Source organism: Callospermophilus lateralis, chromosome 11 (assembly GCF_048772815.1).
Source record: "Callospermophilus lateralis isolate mCalLat2 chromosome 11, mCalLat2.hap1, whole genome shotgun sequence".
Classification (NCBI taxonomy): Eukaryota; Metazoa; Chordata; class Mammalia; order Rodentia; family Sciuridae; genus Callospermophilus; species Callospermophilus lateralis.
In genome coordinates this window covers 16,918,047-16,940,173 of record NC_135315.1, presented here as the reverse complement: position 1 = coordinate 16,940,173, position 22,127 = coordinate 16,918,047, and the positions used below count along the sequence as shown (strand labels likewise).

The following is a 22,127-nucleotide window of genomic DNA, read 5'->3' as shown; positions in this document are numbered from 1 at the left end:
CGGTCATGCAGTCTCTTCAATGGGAAAACAAGGACTCAAAGACCAGTCTCTGAACCCAGTTGTGAGAAAAAAAAGCAATGACATTGGAGAGATGCCTGTTTCAGTGCTCAGCATCCAGTAGGTGCTTAATAAATGACTCCTCCTTACCCCAAACCAAACAATCCAGACCCGACCTGATGGGCAGAGGCAGGGCCCCTAACAGATGGGCTCCCTGTGACTCTGCTCACTTGTCCCACCTGGGCCTGTGAGTGAAGCCAGGATGTCCTGCTGTTCCTGGCTCTGCAGATGTTGTCATTACCCAGGGGCTTCTCAGCATGGATTTGTGGAAATTTTAATAAAAGGAAATTAAGTCCCAGCTCCAGACAGGCTCTGATGTGTGTGTGTATTCTGGAGCCTCAGGGCTGTGGCATCTGCCAGAGGCGCTTAGAGACCTCTGCATCTGCAGTGGTGGCTCAGGCCCCCTCTTTGTCCCCACCTTGTCCCTCTGACTCTCCTGCCCTGCCTCCACGTACACGTCCATGGGTCCCAGCCCTTTTGAGGCTGGAGTTGCTAATGTGATTTCCTGACATGTCCTTGAAAACCTCTACCCCCAAAACCAGTTCCTTCCTGGCCCCATGGGCTTTCTGGGAGGATGTCTCATAGGAAGGGGTGCGGAGGGCGGGGAGAGTGTGGGCGGGAGGGCATGGCCCCTCTGGGATGCCTGCTAGGTGTCCCTTCTTGTGTGTGTTTGGGCCTTGGTTTCTTCATCTGGAGAATGGGTGGGGCTGCTGCCTTGGAGCAGCTCTGACTTCCGTGGATCCTGTACTTCTGACAGGAAAGTCCGTGAAGAGCCAGGAGCTCTGCGGTGCTCTGAAAGGGTGAGCAGGGCCTCTGCCAGCCTGTCCTTTCTCGGGTTTGCAGATGGCCAGTTCCTGTGCGTCGTAATCCCCTAGCCCCACCCCAGACCAGCAAAGGGTAAGGGAGGGGGATGCCAGCAGGGACCCTCTCTCCAAGCCGCCTGCTTCCATCTCCCCTGCTCCTTCCTCATAATCATGGAGCCCAGCTGTGTGCCAGGCTCTGGGTTTCTAGGCCCTGCATTCCTGGGACTCAGAGAAGGGTGAGTGGGGGCTGTGCCCTCAGCACGGCAGAGCGTGAGCCCTGGGCACCAGCCAGTCTCTCATTATAGGGCGGGAACCTGTTCATAGTCTCAGCCCCTTGATCTGCATGCGCAGGTACGAGGCAGTTTGGAGATCGGAGTGCGGCAACCCCACATACTTCTGGGGCTCTTTCTATAAATGAAGTTATAGTTATAAAAGAAGTTACAGGTGCCCCTCTGGGTCATCTTGAGGGTCTGAGAACATAACAGACATGAAAACCCTCTGTGACTGCTAAGACTTCCTGTTCTTGGAGCTTAAGATTACTGGAAGGATGGGGGCAGTAGTTTCCTTCTGTATGTTAAATTAATTAAAAAATAAAATTAGGGAATTTGAGAGGTCCCATTCACTTTGAGAAGCCCTGGGCCAGGGAGAGGGAAGGCCCTAGGAAGGGAGCCACGGGACCTAGACAGGTTTCCTTGGTTGCTAACGATTCTGATCCACAGTGCTGCTCCCCCCTCTCCTGGCAAATAAGAGCTGGCCGCAGCTACAGAGAGACTTAGGAGTGACCAGGAAGATGGTGACACAATACAAAAATGGGTGGAGGAAAGAGGTCTTGGAGAGCTGAGGTCTCTGCACCCACCAGGGCCACCAGGTGTTAGGACAAGATGGCAGCGTGGACAGGTGTGAGCTTGGAGCTCACTGTGGGCGGCATTCCCGGGATGTTATGTAGAGATGCGATTTAACCCAGATTTTCCCAACAGCACAAAACAGTAGGCAGAGCCCGGGATTCAGGGAAGACTGGCTTCAGCTGGACAGTGCTGCTCCAGAGCAGTGCTCGACACCCAGGAGGCCCTGGGAGGGGGGCGCCCCAGCATTTCCGCCCACTCTGTCCTGCTGCCCTGGGTGCTTTGTCCAGCGGGTGCAGGGGCATGGCTATGCAGGGGCCTCACCTCCGCCCCTCCCTTCTGCTTCAGAAGAAGAGCAAAGTGCACTACCACGTCGCCGTCATCATCAACTACCTGGGCCACTGCATCTCCCTGGTGGCCCTCCTGGTGGCCTTTGTCCTCTTTCTGCGACTCAGGTAAGAAGACCCTGGCACTGCCTGCTGCTGTCCCTGGGTCCTGGAGCAGGGCAGGGGAAGTAGGATGCAGGGTAGCCCTGGGCTTCTGGGAAGGGGGCACTGCCTCTGCCTCAGTGGGAAGAGGGTGGCATACATGGGGGTCTTGGGGGTCTTGGAGCCTTGGGAAGAGTCACTCTGCCCTCTATTGAAACTACTGCAGGGGGCAGTGAGGAGGGACAAAGCCCAGGCTTCCCTGTGTCACCCACACCTTGGCGGGTCTGTACCCATTTCTGGAGACTGGGAAGGTGGAGCCCTGGAGGTGGGGTGCCAGGAGTGACCTCCCCACTTTAGTTTCAAATGAGCCACGGCTGTGGAGTGGGGGTAGGTGGGGAGCAGTGGGGGGCTTCTTTTCGGAGGCCTGTCGTATTTGCTGACCCTCTGCTGTCAATCCTGAAAGGGCTGGAGTGGAGGGGCACCTGCCAGGGGAAGAGGCACCCACAGTGAGCCTGGTCCACAGAGCATGCCCTGCCCTGCTCAGGAGCTCACGTTTGGGTGCTCACAGTCAGGAAGGGCCCCACAGGGCATGGAAAGAAACTTGCTGCCTCCTCTGTCTGTGACTTAGGCAGCCAGCCCACTCTCTCTGAGCCTCAGTTTCCCCAGCCACACATCCGGACTGTTGTGAGGCTGGCGGCCTGTCCCTCATTCTCTCTCTCCTCTTATCATTCTGGTCATCTGCCTGCCCCTGCTGTCCCAGGAGTATCCGGTGCCTGAGAAACATCATCCACTGGAATCTCATCTCGGCCTTCATCCTGCGCAACGCCACGTGGTTCGTGGTCCAGCTCACCATGAGCCCCGAGGTCCACCAGAGCAACGTGGTGTGTCCTGGCAGGGGGAGCCAGCATGGGGACAAGCCCAGGATCAGAGGAGGGGGCCCTGGCCAGGCCTTGTGCCCAGAGAACAGGAGTGGGATCCTGAGGAGACCCCAGGTCCGGGGTGGGGTGCTGTCACTGCCCCCACCCCCACTCATCCTCACCTCTCTTTGGGGGGGGCGGTCAGGGCTGGTGCAGGTTGGTGACAGCTGCGTACAACTATTTCCATGTGACCAACTTCTTCTGGATGTTTGGCGAGGGCTGCTACCTGCACACGGCCATCGTGCTCACCTACTCCACCGACCGGCTACGCAAGTGGATGTTCATCTGCATTGGCTGGGGTGAGCGGGGCGGTCCCCCGCCCCAGGCCGGGAGCTGCGAGCCCTGCTGCCCCCTCCTCACCTGGAGTCAGGCCAGCAGCCGGGGCCTGGGAGCTGGAGCCAGGTTGGATGGTGGGGTGTGCACCCTCCTTGGGGGTGGGGACAACAGGACCATCATGAAGGTGTGTGAGCTCATGCTCAACCCCTGGTAACCCCACCCCACTCTAGGCCCTGGGCTGCACTGGGGTCCTCCAGTTTCCCCTGAAGGGCTCTGTGACTGCCTGTCTCTTCCTCAGGTGTGCCTTTCCCTATCATTGTGGCCTGGGCCATTGGAAAGCTGTACTACGACAATGAAAAGTAAGTCACCTGCCTCCCCTCCCCAAGCCCTGAGGTCCAGGCTCCCAGCCTAGCTCCATCAGACCCTCCCCGAGGACCCTGGGTCATTCTGCCTCCCTGCCAGACCCTGGCTTCTGCATCTATAAAAGCAGAGAGTTGGGGGCTGGATTCAATCCAAGTGTCTCTCCAAGTGCTCTGTCAGAGGTGGCCAGACAGGCAGCAGCCTCTGGGCTCCTTCATTCCTCTTGCGCTTTAACAAGAATGTCTCTAGAGCCAAGCTTCCCAGGTCTGAATGGTGGCTCCACCAGTAAACAATATAGGTATATGACCTTGGAATAATTACTACTTTGTGCCTCAATTTCCTCATCTGCAAAATGGGCATCCCACTAACAGTGCCTACCTCAAAGGGTCCTGGTAGGACTAGCATGTGTGATTCATAGTAAGTGCGTAGAAATAGAGCCTGGCGTGTAGTGTATGGTATGTTAATGTTTTGATTAACACTTGTTTTAACAAAGACTCCATGGATTTATTGGAGATTGGTCCAGATGGCCTCAGAGGCTCTTTCCAGCTCTGAAGCTTTGGAGACTCTTGTTCCCAGTCACCCCTGAAAACTAGATTTCCACTGTTGCATGGAGAAAACTAGACAGCTGTGACTCATGGAGAATCACCTGGGAACTCTAAAAAGTGATGATTCGTGGGCTCACCACAGAGAGAAGGATGTCGTTGGTCTGGGCTGTGGCCAGGTGGTCCCAATGGGCAGCTAAGATGGAGAAAGAGGCAGAAAAGGCGGGTGGATCAAACTGGTGAGGGAAGAAGACTGAATTGTTGCCAACAAAGCATTCTCAGGATCCACTGACCATCTGACCAGGTTCCAGGTGCCTCCTGCTGCCCTCGGCCACAGAGGGAGCCAGCACACCCTCCCTTGCTGGGAAAAGGATCAGGAGGCTTGGAACGAAGAACAAAGTAGGTCTCAGTGGCTCTGAAGCTCCACCTGCTGGCCAAATATAGACACTGCAACAGAAAGAATGGGAGTTTGAGATGTTAGAAAGAACTTGCAGACCAGAAGACCTGGCCCTCGACAGCTGCGTTTGGTTTGCATGGTGTTGTTCAAAAAGTTGATTTTGTAGCCACCTTTAAAAATCAACAGGTTTCACATAAGATCTCAATTTCTGTTTTATGGGAGCAAGATGAAGTCTAGCCACTGTGGGTCTCTGCCCACAAGGACATGGGGCTTCCAGTTTGACCCACCCACTCCCTGGAACTTGCTGGAGGGCAACTCAGGAAAATGCAAAGCAATTTTGTCTCTTGCAACAGGTAGTTCCTGTGAAATTGTCCCCGTTAAGGTCATTCATGTTGCAATTTAAATAATTCAGATAGAGCCTGGCACAATGGCACATACCTGCAATCCCAGCAATTCTGGAGGCTGAGGAAGAAGAAGGATCACGGTTCAAAGCCAGCCTCGGCAATTTAGCCAGGCCCTAAGCAACTTAGAGAGACCCTGTCTCAGGAAATAAAGATGGATGGGGATGTAGCTTATTTATTAAGTACCCCTGGGTTCAATCCCCGATACCAATAAAAAAGGAAATTTAAAAATAAAGCTTTTTTAAAAAAAAAAAATTCAGACAGATTTCTAACTGTCAGTGCCTATTTCAATAGCACCATGCTCAGCCACAGCCACCACCAGGGGACCACAAGGAGAAACGGAGGAAGCAGTGCTCTGTTGGGCCCCGGCCTATTCCTGGCACTCCGTGGTCTTCTCCACCGTCCCTCCTGCCAGGGTCTGCTATCCACTTTCCATCTCATAACGAGGCTGCTGTCCACCCTGTAGGTGGGATAATTGAGGCACTGCAGTCGACTGGCTTGATCTTCTGTCAGGATTAGAATTGGGGCACCCACATCCTGACTGCCAGCCCCAGTCCTGCCCTGGCCAAGCACTGCCCTTCCCTGTGCCACTGAAGTGGACCCAGATGACGCCACCCGCCCCCTTTCCTCTGTGACCTTCTAGGTGCTGGTTTGGCAAAAAGCCTGGGGTGTACACCGACTACATCTACCAGGGCCCCATGATCTTGGTCCTGTTGGTAAGAACCTTGGCGGGGGGCCGGACAGGGCACAGTGGGAAGGGGCAGTCAGTACCTGCTGTGGACAGAGAGGACCCTCTGCCCAGAGGTGGGGACCACTCAGAGGAGCCCAGGCCAGGGCTATGTGGGTATTAATGAGGGGAAGGAGAACAGTGGGGGACAGTGAGGCCAGAATTGAGAAGGCTGGGGACCTAAGCTGTCCCCTCCACCCACCACGACATCCTGCACACATCCACGCCCCCCGTCTCCATCCGTGTGCTCAACTTGCAGATCAACTTCATCTTCCTTTTCAACATCGTCCGCATCCTCATGACCAAACTCCGGGCATCCACCACATCTGAGACCATTCAGTACAGGTACCAGTCCCCTCCCCATCCAGGGGGCTTCAGAGTGCCAGCCTCTGAGCAGGTCTCTCCTGAGACCTGCCACCTCCCACCCCAGTCAGAGGCCCGGCTCCCTCCTGGACAGGCTGTGACTCTGGGTCCCCACCCCCCCCACCCCAGGAAGGCTGTGAAGGCCACTCTGGTGCTGCTGCCCCTCCTGGGGATCACCTACATGCTCTTCTTTGTCAACCCCGGGGAGGACGAGGTCTCCCGGGTCGTCTTCATCTACTTCAACTCCTTCCTGGAATCCTTCCAGGTACGGGGCCCTCCCCTCGCCCCAGCGCTGGAGGGGCCTCAGCGACACCTGCTCCCGAGGGGATTCTCCTGGGAGGTGGGGCAGAGCTGGGGACAGCCTGGGGTCTGGGTGGGCCCCTTACCCCTGCACAGGCCTCTGACACCCCCCTGTCCCCCCAGGGCTTCTTCGTGTCTGTGTTCTACTGTTTCCTCAACAGCGAGGTGAGAACCCGAGTCAGGGCTGGGCTCAGGATGCTGAGGTCTACGGGGACTGGAGACTGTCCCCCTCTGCCTCCTCCTGCCCCAGGGCTGGCTTCCTGCTCCCAGGTCCCAGTAAGATGCTGCTCAGAGCCCCCGAGGGCCTGCCATGCCCTGTGTGTCCAAGGCACCCTCTCCTTTGCCCTTAGGCATTCGCATTGGGGGGCAGGAAGCCCTGGGGCAGGGTTTGGGGGGAGTACAGTGGGCAGGGGGAGGGGTGTCACAGGGCTGAGGGGAGGGATTTTGCATGGCAAAGGCCAGGTGTGGCACCTTGGTGCCAATTAAGAAAAGGTGTCCTTTCCTAACTTGAGAAAAGTGTCCCAACAAATATGGCCGTGAGGACGTTAGCGACGTGAATGTTTCCACCTGTGCCCGTGTGAGGGGTGCTGAGCCCCCAGTCAGACCAAACATCGTGCTCTGCTCTGTTCCCACAGGTCCGCTCTGCCATCCGAAAGAGGTGGCACCGGTGGCAGGACAAGCACTCCATCCGTGCCCGTGTGGCCCGCGCCATGTCCATCCCTACCTCCCCGACCCGCGTCAGCTTCCACAGCATCAAGCAGTCCACGGCTGTCTGAGCTGCAGGCCATGGAGCGGCCCCCTGACATCTGTGGCTGGGAGGATGATGGCCCCTGTCTGAGGAGGCTGCCGGCACTTTCCCACTCCCTCCCCACCTGGAGCTGTGGCCCCTGAGAGCCTGGGAGGGCCCCTCCACCCAGCAGTTGTTCTAGGCTTCGGAGTGGACAGCGGTCTATAGGACTGGGCTGGGCTGGACCCAGTTCTCCCTGAAGAACGACACTGAAGTGGAAATGGGAAGCTGGAAAGCCCTCAGCAGCCCAGGGGGCTCCCCAAGAGCTATCTTGTCTCAGAGCACAAAATGGCCAGCCCACTAGAGAGCTGGGGTCCTCAGCAAACTGGGGAGGCATTCACTGCCCCAGGGCATCCTGGGAAACTCTCATGATACATCTTTTCACCATCATGCCTCCAAGCATTAGCCTACCACCGAGAACCAAGGTCATGTTGTTTGGTCTGCAGCCCTGGGTGCATCATTAGAAATTGGGTCCCATCATCATCATATATTGGGCCACATCACTAGAAACCAAACTGAAGCCACCAGAATGTCATCCGCACTGTGGCACTGCCACCAAAAATGCCCTGCCTTGCTGCTTGCACCCTTGGACACTTACTACCTGTGGGACCCTCCGGCTTCCCCTCTCTTCCCCACTGACAGTGCCCTTGTCCTGACTCCTGCCACTTGCTGCCCCTGGGAGTCTCCCATCTGTGAGAAGATGGGGGCAGGGAGGGGGGTGGAGTGGCCTGTGAACAAGAACCAGGGTGTGCCCCGGCCAAGGCCAGTCTCCTTTTGAGGAGGGAGAGAGCCCTTGGGGCCTGCAGCTGCTGGCTTCGGGACTGCCTCTGGGGTCGGGTCACCCACTGAGCAAAGGGAGAAGGGCCCCTCTCTGCCTGAGTGCTCTGGAGCAGGACAGATGGCTTACCTGCCTCCAGAGTGTGGACTGGCCCACTCCCACACTGGACCCCCATGTCTAGGGGCCTGGGCAGCTAGGGCAGGGCTCTGCAGTGGGGAGGCAGAGGTGCCCGCTGCGGGGGTGGCTAGTGTAAATAATAATATTTATCTTTTCAACCAGCATCTGTGAAAGCCTGGACTCTGCCAGGGATGGGGGAGAGAGGGTGCCTGAGAGATGCAGATGCCGGGAAACCCTGGTCATCGCTCAGGGCTACTGGAGGGGCAGGGGTGGGGACTTGGAAGGAGATGGATCTGGCCTGCTCTTAGTAAGGAGGTGAATCAGGGAGGGAAAGGACATGATCAGTAAGGTGGGGGAACTTTGCAATGGCAGGGGACAGGTGGAACAAAGGCACGGCCACCTGACCCTACAGGAGTGGGTCCAGCCCCAGGGAGGAGCAGAGCTGGGGAGCAGGCAGCGGAGAGTTGGCCGCTCCTGCAGGGGGTGGGGAGGTCCTGTGGGAGTTGCTGGGGTCCTTGAAGGACATATGGGGTGCCCTGTTCTGCCAGTTCCCCAAGCTCTGTGCCCTTAAGTAGAGGGATGGGGACGGGGGACCCAGGAGTCCCAGGACAGGGATAGGCCAATGGCTCCCAGAGCAATTTAGGGTGTGAGGTGGGGGTGCCCTGCAGGGAGTAGCCCTGCTGGCTGACAGGAGGGACCAGGCTGACTAGTGAGTGTCAACAGCCACAGCTGAGCCGTGGAGACTCGGTTCTCAACTTGCCTTTCACACAGTGCGGCAGTGAGGAGGCAGAGCTTTCCCCGGATGTGGGCGGGATGGGGGACCCTCCCAAGGATGGGGAGTGTGAGAGGGCTGCACAGACTAGCCCCTTCCTGCTTGGGCCCCTGGTTGCCCCAGCTGTTGGGCACCTTCTCTCAGTGTTGGGCCCTGTGGGAGGGGAGAGGGGAGCAGCCATCCAGAATGGATGCTGGGGACACCTCTCAGAGCCCCTGAGCTTGGAAGGCCATGGGGCCTGGCCATGGGCAGAAAAGCCCAGCAGGCAGGGCTGGTCCAGAGGAGCCTGGGCCTCCCATCCAGAGACTGTATGGGGGGCTGCTTTATGGCACAGTGGGGAATGTCTGAGCCCCAAAGATCTGCAGCCCCATGCCAGGGACAGAAGCCCAGAGCTTCACCCATCTGCAGCAGGTGTGTTCCGGGCTTCAGGGTTAATGCAGGCCCAGACCGGGCCACTCTGCTCCAAGGTTTGGCTTGTGGGCCGGGGAAGGCCCCATGGGAGTGAGCAGGGTGTGGCACCCCTCACAGCAGCAGCAGGATGGAGATCACTGGGTTCCCCCCAGGACCTGAGTTCAGGCCCCTCCCTTATGCCCTGAAGAATTTTTCTCCACACCACACCCAGGGGTCACAGCACCCTGAATGTACCCACACCTGAGCCCGTTGCTCAGAGTCATAGAACGGACACACTATTCTTCCAGTTCAGCTCCCCCTCCCTGACAGACAGCACAAACCCCTCCTGGAGGTCTTCATTGTACCTTCTAGGTCCCTGTGCTGGCTGCCCTGGGGCCAGGACTGAGGAGCAGGCCAGATCTGGGGAAATCAAGTATGAGGGAGGGAGGTTTTGAAACCCAGATAATAATACCTGAATCAGGGCCATTGGTAGACTGGTTTTGCAATCCACAAAATCCTTCATAGCGTGTCTCGCCTAGTCTTCAACTAGCCCAGGGAGGTAGGAACCAGCCCATTTTGCAGCTGAAGAAATTGAGACCTAGTGACCCCCTGAGATGGAAGCCTTCTGGCTCCAAGTCCAGGGCTCCTTCTGGCCCTCAGGTGACTGAAGTCCTGGGAGCCTTGGGCTGGGAGGCCAGGACTGACGAGGCAGGTCTGGGACCAGAGGGCTGAGGAGGCCACAGGGTTTGGATTGATCTGAAACACATTCCACGTGAAGATGTGACCCTCCACGGCTGGCCCAGCCAGTGTCCGCTGAGGCCAGCTGGCGGGAGCAATGCCGGCTCTGAGTCTCTGGCATCTCTTCCTCACCTCGCCCCACTTCCCACTCCTCCACTCTCTAAAATGGTGCTGGGCTTCAAACCACGTAGCCCAGGCCCCCAGAAGCCATGGCAGTCCTCTCTGCACCCCAGGCTGCCTAACTCTGTGAGGGAGCCACTGGCCTCCAGTTCAGAGGTGCCTCATGGCCATGTCCTCCAGCTCCCAGCTCCCAACTCATCTGCCCAGTGGGCCCAAACAGAGCAGGTGCTCTGTACAGCTCATCCCCAGCAATCCTGAGCAGCATTGAGTTTTGGGGGCATCAGGTTACACACATGAATCTCATCTATTCTTCCTACTGCCCTGCAAAGCAGATGCTATTATCCCCCATTTAACAGGTGGGAAAAGTGAAGCCCCAGAGAGGTCAAGAGACCTGCCCAGGGCACCTAGCAGTGGCATGTCTGGATGCAAACCCAAGGTGGCTTCACACTGCCTGCCCAGAGGTACAGGACACTTTGCAAGGTTACCCTCCCTGCCCCACTGCCTCCTCCAGTACCTTCCCCAGGGACATTCTTCCATTTTCCAGTCTTGTGGACAAACAGCATTCAGAGATGAGGTGGCCGTAGGATTTGGAGCCTACAGAGCACAGGCCTCAAGTGCCCCCAGTGTTCCCAGGTCATCCCAGCTCCACTCTCAACATGGCCTCCCGCCTTTCCCTCTAGCCCAGCAACCCCTGCAGATACCGCCAGACAAGCTCAGGGTCAAAAGAGGCCTGGGCCCCGTCCATTTCCCAAAGCTCTCGGTGACGGAAGCACCAATGAGTTCATCATTTGGATGAAGCTCCAAACTGCCACCAGACTGCCACCCAGCCCCTTCTGTCCCTCCAAGTCGTTCTGGACAAAACCCTGCCACCCTGCCTCATTGTGCACTGGGCCAAGGCAGGTGAGGACAAGGGGAGGGCTCTTAGGGACCCAAGGAGGCTGGTGAAAACTGGGGCACCCAGCTAGGCTGGGCATCATAGTCGGGAGGCCCGAGCTCCTGCTTCTCTCCCCTTCATTGCTGGAGTGAGGGAGAGAGCAGATGACAAGTCAGTCCCTTCCCAGGTCTGCACCATCTCCAGCTCATGCCTGGGCCAGCAGGTCGGGGCAGAAGAGAGGCTAAACAGCAGGGTGCTTTCCCCGCCTGCCTGAGCGGACACCAACTGCCCCTGAGTGGGTGAAGATAAAAGTTCCAGACGTGGTCTAGGTCCAAATGGAAGGCAGAGACTTTGCCACTGGTCTGCCCTGGGCAGCCCCCTGAGAGCTCAGGTCCTGGCCGAGGTGGGGACAGGGGAGAGAGCAAAGCAGCCAGTGCAGGGGCTGTCATCAAGGTCAGGATCAGGAGTCTGCAAATCCTTAGAGCAGGATTACAGCAGGAGAGTGAACCACAGCCCCAAAGGGCACCAGCCACTCTTGTGAATGCAACGATCAGGGCACAAAGTGGCCACCCCGAAGGGCGAGCCCAGGGCTGATGGGCTGGGCTGGGGTAGGCAGGTGGGTAAGCAGTGACTGAGGCAGGGACCGCCTTCAGCAAGCTGGGTCCCAGGAAGAGACATGGAGGGAAGGAGCCTTCAGAGAATCCTTTGAGCCTGGGGCACCAGGAGCCTAAGGGTAGATCAAAGAGGAAGGCAGGAGCAAGCTCTGTCGCGGGTACCCAGGTTTCCTTTCTCTCTTCTTTTCTTTCCTTTTTTCCCCTCTCTTTCTCCTTCCCTTCCCTCATTCCTTCCATCCATCCTTCCTTTCTCTTTCTCTCTCCCTCTCTCTTTTATACTGTGGATTGGACCCAGAGCTACTCTGCCACTGAGTTACATTCCCATCCTATTTTATTTTATTTTATTTTGAGACAGGGCCTCACTAAATTGCCCAGGCTGGCCTCAAACTTGCCATCCTCCTGCTTTAGCCTCCTGAGAACCTAGGATCACAAGTATGTGACAAGGTGCCAGGCTGGTTCCCAAGTTTGCTGAACCCCCAAGTTTGGGGGCACATGCTGGCCTGGCAGGATTCTGAGGAACCACAATAAGACCTGTCCTGAGGACTGTGCCAGCCCAGGGGATGAGCCGGTTCTTGTTTTTGTTGTTTTGGGTGTGATAAAGCACAAGTTGTAAAACTTACTATTTTAGCTATGTTAAAGTGTAAAATCCAGTGGCATTAAATCCATTTGCACCCCATAAATCTGTTCAGTTGTTGTATAACAATAAAAATATACTCACAGTGTTGTGCATTTGTTTCCCCAAACGGAAACCCCGTTAGCAGTCACTCCCCAATCCTCCTCCCCCAGGCCCTGGCCACCATGAATCTCATCTCTATAGATTTGCTCTTATATTCCAGATAAGTGGAGTCAACCATTTGGTATTTGTCCTTTTGTCTGGCCTTTTTCACTTACCATAATATTTTTTAAGAAAATATTTTGTTTTGGGGCTGGGGTCGTGGTCGTAGAGCGCTTGCCTGGCATGTGTGAGGCACTGGGTTCAATTCTCAGCACCACATATAAATAAATAAATAAAAAGTTCAACAACTAAAAAAAAAAAAAAAAAATATATATATATATATATATATATATATATATATATATATATATTGTTTGTTTGTTTTTTAGCTGCAGTTGGACACAATACCTTTATTTTATTTTTATATGGTGCTAAGGATCAAACCCAGCGCCCCCCATGTGCTAGGCGAGCGCTCTACCACTGAGCCACAACCCCAGGCTCTTACCATGATATTTTCAAAATTCACCCACATTATAGCATGTATCTACCCACTCCTCCTTTTCAAAACTGAGGACTTCCCACTATGTGGCTGGACCATACTTTATCTATTCAACGGATGGTGGACACTTGGGATCTTTCGATGTATTTCAAGTCGTCCTGCATAGTATTGCTATGAGCACGTATGAATTTTTGTTTGGAGCCTGTTTTCAATTCTTCTGGATGCACACCCAGGAGTGGAATTGCTAGGTCATGTGATGATTCTCTGCTTAACCACCAAGTTGTTTTCCCCAGTGTCTGCGCCATTTTGAATTTCCACCAGTGGTGCATGAGGGTTCTTGTTTCTCCATATTCTCACTTGTTACTGACTGGGTTGTTTTGTTTTTGTTTTTGTTTATAATTTCTATCCCAGTGGGTGTTGGTCCTTGATTTCTAAAAGACCTAAAAGTCCCTGCTTGGGAGCAGGGCCCTGAGGGAGGGCTTACCCTGCTCATCATAGCTGGGGGCCAGAAGTGGTTTTAGGTTCACAGCTCTCAGCAAGGGGCTTCCCGACCAGCCAGCATTTAGGTGCCCCAATTCAGACAGGTGTGCTCCATAGGGACACTGCCTTAGGCTACGATGAGACCTAGCCAAGCTGACCCCTCTCCCAATCATCTCCTGACCAACAGTAAGAACTCTCCTGAAGGGGCAGCCAGCAGCTGGGTCCTGCCCACTCTCCACACCAGCTGGTGGCACCTCATTCAGCTCTGTTGGTTTTCTGATGTGTTTTTGACAGTTCAATTGTCATTGTAATTATTGCTTGTAATCTAATTAAATGTTACGTTAATGGATAAATCAGAAGTACACAAACGAGGAGAAATGTTCATTATGAAAATTCAGCTGAATGCTTTGGAAGCCACAATATTAAACGAGTCACAAAAAGCAGCTGTCAAATTAGGTGTTGGCAAGACAAATATATAAATAATTAGGGGGAAAGGGCTATCAAAATCTAGATGAGTCATGCAGACTACTTTGCAAGGTCCTTTAAACTTGCTCTCCACTTCAGAACATCCAGAAACCCAGAGCCCAAAGTGGGGAAAAAATGTGGAAACAAACAAAATCCAGAGCTGGTTGCTGGAGATGGAGTTCCCATGATGAGATGTTCCCAATGAGAGTGACTCGGAATTGGAAAGGATGGATACACTGTGGACGAGGAAGATCACCACTTGCTCTTTGGAGGTTAAATTAGCATGTGTGTCATCCATGGAATCGTGTTCCCAAAAAGACCTGGTGAAGTCCCCATACCTGCGAGTGTGACCTTATTTGGAAATCAGGTCTTTGCAGAGGTAATTAAGTCAAGATGAGATCATTCAGCTGAGCCCTAAAGCCATTATCACTAGAGTTCTTATTAGAAGAGGCACAGGGTCAGAGGGAGGCAAGCCTTGTGGCACAGAGGCAGAGATTGCTACCAGGAAGGCAGTGAGGCTTGCAGCCACCACCAACGAAGAGACAAGAGATATTCCACCCAGACTCAGAGGGAGCAACCCGCTGATGTGACATGTTGGTTTCAGGCTTTGTTTTAGACAACCCCATGGACTAGGAAGTTTAACATCGACATTTATTTCTCATAGTTCCAGAGACCTAGAAAAAGCTCAAGATCAAGGCTGATTCAGTCCCCAGTGAGGGGCTTCCCCCTGGTTTGCAAAGGGCCCCAACAGAGATCTTCTCCTTCACATCTCTTCTACAAGGGCACAAATCCCATCCTCCTCTTGACCCAACTACCTGCGGGTTAAGCTTCAGCATGTGAATTTTGAGAGGACACAATATTCAGTCCATAGCAGGCTTCTGGCCTCCAGATCTGTGGGAGAACACATGTTGTTTTATCCATCTTGTTTGGGATCATTTGTTAAAGCAGGCCCAGAACTGAAGCAGAGCCAGCCTCTGGGACTCCTGACTTCAAAGCCAGCTCTCACCATTATTTGAGTTCCCTCTTTCTGACTGGAAGTCTACCTAGCGGGGACAGTGGCACAGAATCCAGTGAAAATATTTGAGAGTGAATATGTTTCATTTCCAGTGAAAATGGTTTGAGCAAAATCCAGTAACTTCACCAGTGCGAGAACCCACACCCTTCCTAGCTGGGGCAGTTTAGGTTTCTCTGAGCCTGAGTGTTACTCATTCGTGGTGTAGGTGGGTTAAGGTAAGGTTAAGCTGCCAAAACAAAGAGGTCCATAACAAGCCAATGGCTTATTATGGAAGACAATGTATGTCTCTGGTGAGAATTCTCAGTGAGCATCTCCATGCAGACATCCAGGGACCCAGCTCCCTTCACTTTCGTTCCATTCCTTAGGACGTGGTCCTCCTCGTCATAGTCAAAACCAGATCACTGGCCTGTCCTTGTTTCAACTTGTGAGAAAGGGACAGACAGAAGGGACGAGGAGCTCCACAGTCTTTCATCCAAGGTCTCCAAGGGCTCACATCATTTCTGTTCAGTTTCTACTGGCAGAAACTTGGTCGCGTGGCCATTCTAACCACATGAATGTGTGCCTGGTGGAAAGAGGGATGGATTTGGAAGGACAGCTTGAGGTCTCAGGGCTAAAGAGTGGAACCCAGATGACATCTTTACCGGGGCCGGGATTGGGGAACACAATCCTGGAAGGGACCCTGTGCCCTGTGCCAGTGTCCTCGGCCAAGGATCACGCAGCTTTATGACTAGGTAGGTGTGGCCCTGGTTTCCAGGATGGGTGGGCAAGCTGCTCTGTGACAGAGAGCCACACCCTGGCCTGGCAGGGGAGTTAGGCTGTGGGCAGCTGCCACCCGGGGACAACACAGTAGGTGGCTGAGGAGGATGGCGTGCCTGGGTTTCCTCCTCCTGGTGGGCTCACTCCTCCTCCTTATCAGCACCATGGCCCAGGGGGAGTACGGCGTGGTCCACGTGGTGTCCGAGAACTGGAGCAAGGACTACTGTATCCTGTTCAGCTCCGACTACGTCACCCTACCCCGAGACCTGAGCCACGCCCCGCTCCTGCCCCTGTACGACGGCACCATGGCAGCCTGGTGCCCAGGAGAGGCTTCCTTCCACCAGGCCCAGCCCAGCTCCCCCAGACCACAGCCCCTCCGCCACACCACCGCCATGGTCATGAGGGGCAACTGCAGCTTCTACGAGAAGGGCTGGCTGGCTCAGGGCCGAGGCGCCCACGGGCTGCTCATCGTGAGCCGGGTCAGCAACCGACAGTGCTCAGACACCACGCCAGCATCCCAGGACCCCCGCAAGCCCCTGCCAGACCTCACCATCCCTGTGGCCGTGCTGCGCTACAGTGACATGCTTGACATCTTCAGCCACGCTCGCGGCAATGCCGTCATCCACGTGGCCATGTACGCGCCCCCGGAGCCCGTCATGGACTACAACATGGTGGTCATCTTCATCCTGGCTGTGGGCACCGTGGCCGCAGGAGGCTACTGGGCCGGCATGACTGAGGCCGATCGGCTGCAGCGGCTCCGGGCCCGAGGAGGAGGGGGGCCTGGAGGTCACAATCAGCCGCAAGGAGCAATAGCCGAGGGGTCTCAGGGAGGTCAGGAGGATGAGGAGGATGAGGATTCGCCAGTGGACTTCACACCAGCCATGACGGGCGCCGTGGTCACCATGTCCTGCTCTATCATGGTGCTGCTCTACTTCTTCTATGATTGCTTCGTCTACGTCATGATTGGGATCTTCAGCCTGGGCGCCGGCACCGGCCTCTACAGCTGCCTGGCACCCCTAGTGCGTCACCTGTCCCTGTGGCAATACCAGTGGCCTGGCAGCCGGGCCTATCTGCAGCTGTCCCTCCTGCTGCTGGCAGGCCTGTGTGCCTTGGTGACCCTCCTCTGGGTCAGTTACCGCAATGAGGACCGCTGGGCGTGGCTCCTGCAGGACATACTGGGCATCACCTACTGCCTTTTCGTCCTGCGGCGCGTGCGGCTGCCCACACTCAAGAACTGTGCCTCCTTCCTGATGGCCCTGCTGGCCTTCGATGTCTTCTTTGTCTTTGTCACACCCCTCTTCACCAAGACTGGGGAGAGCATCATGGTGGAGGTTGCTGCAGGCCCAACAGATTCTTCCAGCCAGGAGAGGCTGCCCATGGTGCTCAAGGTGCCCCGGTTGAGCTTCTCAGCCTTGACACTATGTGACCAGCCCTTTTCCATCCTTGGCTTCGGTGACATTGTGGTCCCCGGCTTCCTGGTTGCCTATTGTCACCGCTTTGATGTGCAAGTCTGCTCTCGCCAGGTCTACTATGTGGCCTGCACCATGGCCTACGCCGTGGGCCTGCTGGTCACCTTTGTCGCCATGGTTCTCATGGAGATGGGCCAGCCGGCCCTGCTCTACTTAGTGTCCATCACCCTGACCACCAGCCTGGCTGTGGCTGCCTGCCGCCAGGAGCTCACCCTCTTCTGGACAGGCCAGGACAAAGCCAAGGTGCCTGCCCAGCCTGGGGCAGGGCTCTGTGTTGCCCCGGTGACTGGCTCCAAGCAGAAGCAGGAGGGAACAGCGGATGGCCACGCTGCTGGCGAGTTTGAGGTGGCCACCAACCCAAGCACAGAAGACATATACGTCAACCCTGGGGAAGACACAGCTGAACTGGTCACCGTTTCTGAGGATGAAACCATCAGTCTGGAGGGCCACAGTGACAGTTCTGAGGGCTGGAGCGATGCCAACCTGGATCCCGATGAGCTGACCCCCAACTCTCCCGGGTCCTCAGAGGAGCTGATACCATTGGTGCCAGTGATGCCGGTGGCCATGCTGATCCCACTCATGCCGCCACCCCCACCCTCGGAGCTGGGCCATGCCCACACCCAGGCCCACGACGCCAGCCTGCCCTGGACAGGGCTCCACAAGAGGAAGGGCTTGAAGGTAAAGAAGAGCTTGTCAACACAGGCTCCCCTGTAACTGGAGGCCCTGGGACCTTGCCTCTACAAGGGCCGGCAGAATATTGCAGAGCAAAGCCACGCGTGGCAAAAGAGAGATCGGGGCATTAGAGAAATTCCATATCTACCCGAGGAGCCTGTGTGTTGTTAGGACTACAGCGTGAAGCCGTCACCAGACAAGTCTGCGCACGGCGGGGTGGGGGTGGGGGGTTCCTTGGGAGTCGGTGCCTCTCCCAAATCATGCCAAGGGGAAACTGAGGCCTGGAGAGAACACATGACTTGCACAAGTGCACTTGGCACATCAGGATTTGCTTCCAGGGCTCCCTGGGCAGCTCGTTCCCCTCCCCCTCCCTGCCCAGACCTGCAGGTCAGCCTCAGCTCCTTAACCTGCCAATCAGCCCACGTCCCATCCCCGCCACTCCCGGCCCCACTGCCCATCCTCCCTTGCTCAGGCCAACGGGACTATGGCTGTTCCTTGATCGGTCCATGTCCTGTCCCCCTCTCTCCGCACATGCTGCTCCCTCTGGTTGGGATATCCTTCCCACCCCAGACAAAATACCCCAAACCAGACCCCTGGCTCACTAGAAAACCCCTCAGCATCCTTAAGCCTGACTCACATTGTTCTGCTGAAGGTCTCTGCTCAAGTCGTCCCGGACACCAGCACCCAGCCTAGCACACTCCTGCATGCAGCCACCCACTCCATCCAGAGACACTGAGTATGCCCTTGTTGTGTGCACCTCCTTGTGAGGGGCCCAACCTGAGCATTGTCTTCAAACAGGGGCAGGAGAGGTTGGAGGGGTTGGGACTGGGGTGGGGGAACACGGGACCACGGCTCTGGTTCCCATGCTGCCTCACTGACTGGGCAATGGACAAGCCTCCTTGGAGCTAAGTAGTCTCATCTGCAAAACGAGACTTACAATACCATGTCCACGTAGAGGCAGGGGCATGGATGAGATGACCTCCAGGGATCCTGGTTTCGGGCTCTAGGTTGTGTGTAGGTGTTGCTTGATCTGAGGAAACAGACTCGGGGTGGCAGACGGCTCCTGAAGCAGGCCGTGCTGGGGATGGGGGTCATGTCCCCAGAGGCTGTGCATCCTCATCTTGTCCGTGCCTCAGCTCAGGTGTCCCCTCCTGGGGGAGGCCTTCCTTGGGACCCTTTCTGAAGGCTCCCAGCCTCATCCTGTCACCCACCATACACCTTGCTCCTTGGTTTTCTCATCTTCCCCAGGAGAGCTCAGCTCCGTGAGGGTGGGGACCTCATCCCTCTTGATCGTCTGGTAGTTTCCAGGCTGGGGACGGGGCCTGGCCTATGCGAGGTGCTTGGTTTATATTTCCTGAAGGAATGAATGAACCAACAGGGGAAGAGCCGGTCCAGCCTGAACTGTGGAGGAAAGGGGATGCCAGGAGAGCGGGCCCTGCTGCCCACCCTGCCTCACAGGGGTCCTGCAGGGCCTGGGTTGGGGTGGAGGTGAGGCTCAGGGGGCCTGGGTAGGCCCAGGGTGGGAGTGCGGGAGCTGAGGCATGGGTGCAGGGATGGACAAGAACAGAGCAAGGCCCCCCGCGCCAGGACACCAACCGGAGGTGTTGGCAGCCCCTCCCACTGGAGCCAGCAGCCATCTGGCCTGGACAGAGGGGCCGCCACAGGCCCTGGCTCACCCCCAGCCCAGGCAGCCTCCCCACTGCTGACCTGCGTCACCGAGCCTGCCAGGGTAGGTTACACCCCCACCAGGCTCAAGGGAAAGCGCTGGGCAGAGCCCAGGCCCCTTGTCCCCCAACCCTCAGAGTCGGGGGTGGGAGGGAGGAGCTGGCTCCCCAGCACTCACAGTTGGGGTGGCTCTGAGGATGCTGGCCTGAGCTCCCTGGGACCCGGCCAAGGCCAGCCTCCAAGGACAGGAGTCTCAAGGAGGGTCTGAGAGGAAGACCCCCACTCCCCATCCATCCCGAGGCCTGATGTGGAGGGTAGGGAAGAGCCTGGGCGTGCCGTGCGCCCCCTCCCCATGGCTGGATACACGGTACTGGGCAGTGGAGTTGAAGCAGGAGTCCCAAGTCCTGATCCGGGGTGGACAAGAACCCAGGGTGCAGTAGGTTTGGGAGCACCCATAGTCCCAGCTCTGCTCCTCACTGGGAAATTAAGATTGGTCCCAGACAGGCTAATGCCCGTATGAGGGCAGCCCAGCTCCAGAGCTCCCCAGGGGCTCCCTGGGACCTCAGCTAACCCACACTGGGGCCAGCTTCTCTCTCACCCCTCTGCACCCCTCCCTCCCTCAATGTCTTCCCATTATCACTGCCCGCAATTCTCTTGAGCCTGATTCCCAGGGACCCAATCTAAAACAGCTACAGCTGCCTTCTATGTGTGAGCCTGACAAAATTATCTAGATTCCCCCCAAGCCCTCTGCTCACTCTGGAAAAGGTGTGTGGGGAGGGGGCTGGGGGTGGGGCCTTCCTTTGTTCTGATGAGAATATTCTGCAGCAGTTCCGCCCAGTCACAGATGGGGTGAGCAGGAGCTCTGGGTGGACCCTGCAGCCTGGGTGTTTAGACACAGGCCCCCCAGCATGGGTGCGTGGCAGGGATCTGTGGGACACCCACTGACGTACAACTCCTGTACTCCAGCCCAGTCCTGTCCTGGAAGGCCCAGGGCCGTGAGTACCAGGCATCTGCAATTTGGAGGTACACCTGTGCCCACCCCAGGCTGAACACCTCCAGAGACTGGCCTTAGTTTCTCATCTCAGTTGACCCAGGGGAAGGTGGAGGAGAGGCCAGGTGCAAGTGCAGGGTCTGGAACAGACATGTTCCCGCCCTGGCACACACATCCTGTCAGGCTCTCTGCAGGCCCCTACCCAGGCCCTGGGCCCTCTTGACCATCCCTGGAGGAATTGAGCCCATTTCACCAACCAGTCACCTCCACCTCTCCCCCACATTCTAGAATGCTCTCACCCCATGGCAGAAGTTTCTTTTTTTGTTCATTCTGTACTGAGCCTTGCACATAGGTGCTCAATAAAATGTCTGTTGAATGAACCTCAGGAGCACAAAATATCCTTATCTATGTAACGGACATAACCACATCGCGCCTCTCGGGGGGTTGTGTTAAGTATGGAACCATCGGGAAGAGCTGAGCCCCCTGCCTGGTGCAGTCAGGGCTCCAGAAATCTCAAGGTGCTGCTGCTGCTTTCTGGCGGCCCAGTGTCAATGCCTGCCCCTGCCTGGAGGTCTCCTAGCTGTGCGCCCTGCAGCACTTTGTCAGACTCCTTGCCAGGCACTGGGCTGAGTCCAATCAACTGGTCCAAGCTGCCACCTGCCAGAGGTGCCCAGAGCTGCAGCCTCCATCAAAAGGACACGGGACGCTGCATGTGAGCAAGTTCACACGTGTACCCCTGGACACACACACACACACACAAACATGGACGCACATAGAAACAGCATGGGCACATGCCTATACCACACTCTGCATGTGCACACACCCGCACACCTGTACCTGTGCTGCACACCTGCATATAGACCCTTGTGCACGTCCCAGACATGCATGCACACACCTGGGTTCTGACCTGTGCTCTTCAGATCTGCCCACCAATCCTTCTCTGGGCCCATGACACAGTGGGGCACTAATCCCTAGATTCCCACCCGAAGGGCAGGTGGTCTAGGTCCCTACCCCTTCAAGAGAGCTGCTCTGAGGAATGTGGTGGGCTGACAGCTTCCTCCAGGGGCTGCCTCTGCTTTCCAGCCTGGCTCATCCTTGGGAGGAGGCTAGGGGGCAGGGAGGGCCAGGCAGGGGCAGTGGCACGAGAGCCGGCCATTTCCACCTGGCATGGCACCTCTAGCAGGAGGTCTTTGATCAGGACCCTGTGCTGGTGGAGCCTGCACCCCTGTCTAATGGTGTCCCCTGATGGAACCTGCTCCCCACTTTGTTTGTGGGTTCCGAACTCCATTTCGACCTCTGCTTCCTGAGGGCCCACCCAGCCTGTGACGGGGGAAACCTAAGGTGGGGCCATGGAGACCACACTCAAGCCTCCAGGTGGCTCAGCCCAGTGCTGGGACCGGTTCACTCAGGCTCCCAGCTTTTCTCTCTGGCCTCTCATCCCATCAAGATTCTTCCATGGGCCTTGGCTCTGCTTCTTTTAGTTAATGAAAGTGTCGTGTGCTGGAGTTTCTGGATTCCCTGGGACATGAGGATCCGCAAGGATCTGTGGGGTGCTCTAATCCACTAAAGCCCAAAGAGGGTCAAGGCCTGTCCAAGATCACAGTGGCCGGTCAGCAGAAACGGAACACAACTCTGGTCTCCTTCCACTCAGCCCAGCAGCTGGGACCTCACCCTAATCCTCACCTCCTGCCCGATCCATGCTCCTCTGAAAACACACCACCCCTCAGGAAAAGTCTGGGTCCGCTCTCCTTGCTCCATCTCCGTTCCATAGGATGAGTCCCCATCCTTGATGAGATG

At 56.3% G+C, this 22,127-nt stretch overlaps 3 protein-coding genes across 3 annotated transcripts in view; all 3 read left to right on the top strand.

Annotated features, from left to right (window-relative positions):
• Nucleotides 1-2,161, top strand: part of LOC143410005 (corticotropin-releasing factor receptor 1-like) — a 36,577-nt gene extending 34,416 nt beyond the window's left edge. The window contains exon 6 of the mRNA XM_076870679.2: nt 2,051-2,161. Coding sequence (XP_076726794.2) covers nt 2,051-2,161 — 111 coding nt within the window. The remainder of the gene's footprint in view (nt 1-2,050) is intronic.
• LOC143409431 (corticotropin-releasing factor receptor 1) lies at nt 2,094-7,189 on the top strand. The gene is made up of 9 exons (XM_076869683.2): nt 2,094-2,128; nt 2,891-3,011; nt 3,193-3,346; nt 3,622-3,682; nt 5,667-5,739; nt 6,010-6,095; nt 6,243-6,378; nt 6,537-6,578; nt 7,049-7,189. Exons 2-9 carry the CDS (start codon nt 2,982-2,984, stop codon nt 7,187-7,189), a joined length of 723 nt encoding a protein of 240 aa, XP_076725798.1. The 5' UTR covers nt 2,094-2,128; nt 2,891-2,981.
• An 8,451-nt stretch (nt 7,190-15,640) lies between these two features.
• Nucleotides 15,641-17,716, top strand: Sppl2c (signal peptide peptidase like 2C). Its single transcript, XM_076871220.2, has one exon. The coding sequence runs from the start codon at nt 15,641-15,643 to the stop codon at nt 17,714-17,716; it is 2,076 nt and encodes a 691-aa protein (XP_076727335.1).
• Nucleotides 17,717-22,127: the final 4,411 nt, after the last annotated feature.

Bases quoted from the DNA above. Each gene is read 5' to 3' on its own strand.
- Sppl2c (XM_076871220.2), top strand. From the start codon at position 15,641: ATGGCGTGCCTGGGTTTCCTCCTCCTGGTGGGCTCACTCCTCCTCCTT.
- LOC143409431 (XM_076869683.2), top strand. From the start codon at position 2,982: ATGAGCCCCGAGGTCCACCAGAGCAACGTG. The intron at 3,012-3,192 runs GTGTGTCCTGGC...GGGGGCGGTCAG, and splicing joins AGGTCCACCAGAGCAACGTG to GGCTGGTGCAGGTTGGTGAC. The intron at 6,096-6,242 runs GTACCAGTCCCC...CCCCCACCCCAG, and splicing joins TCTGAGACCATTCAGTACAG to GAAGGCTGTGAAGGCCACTC.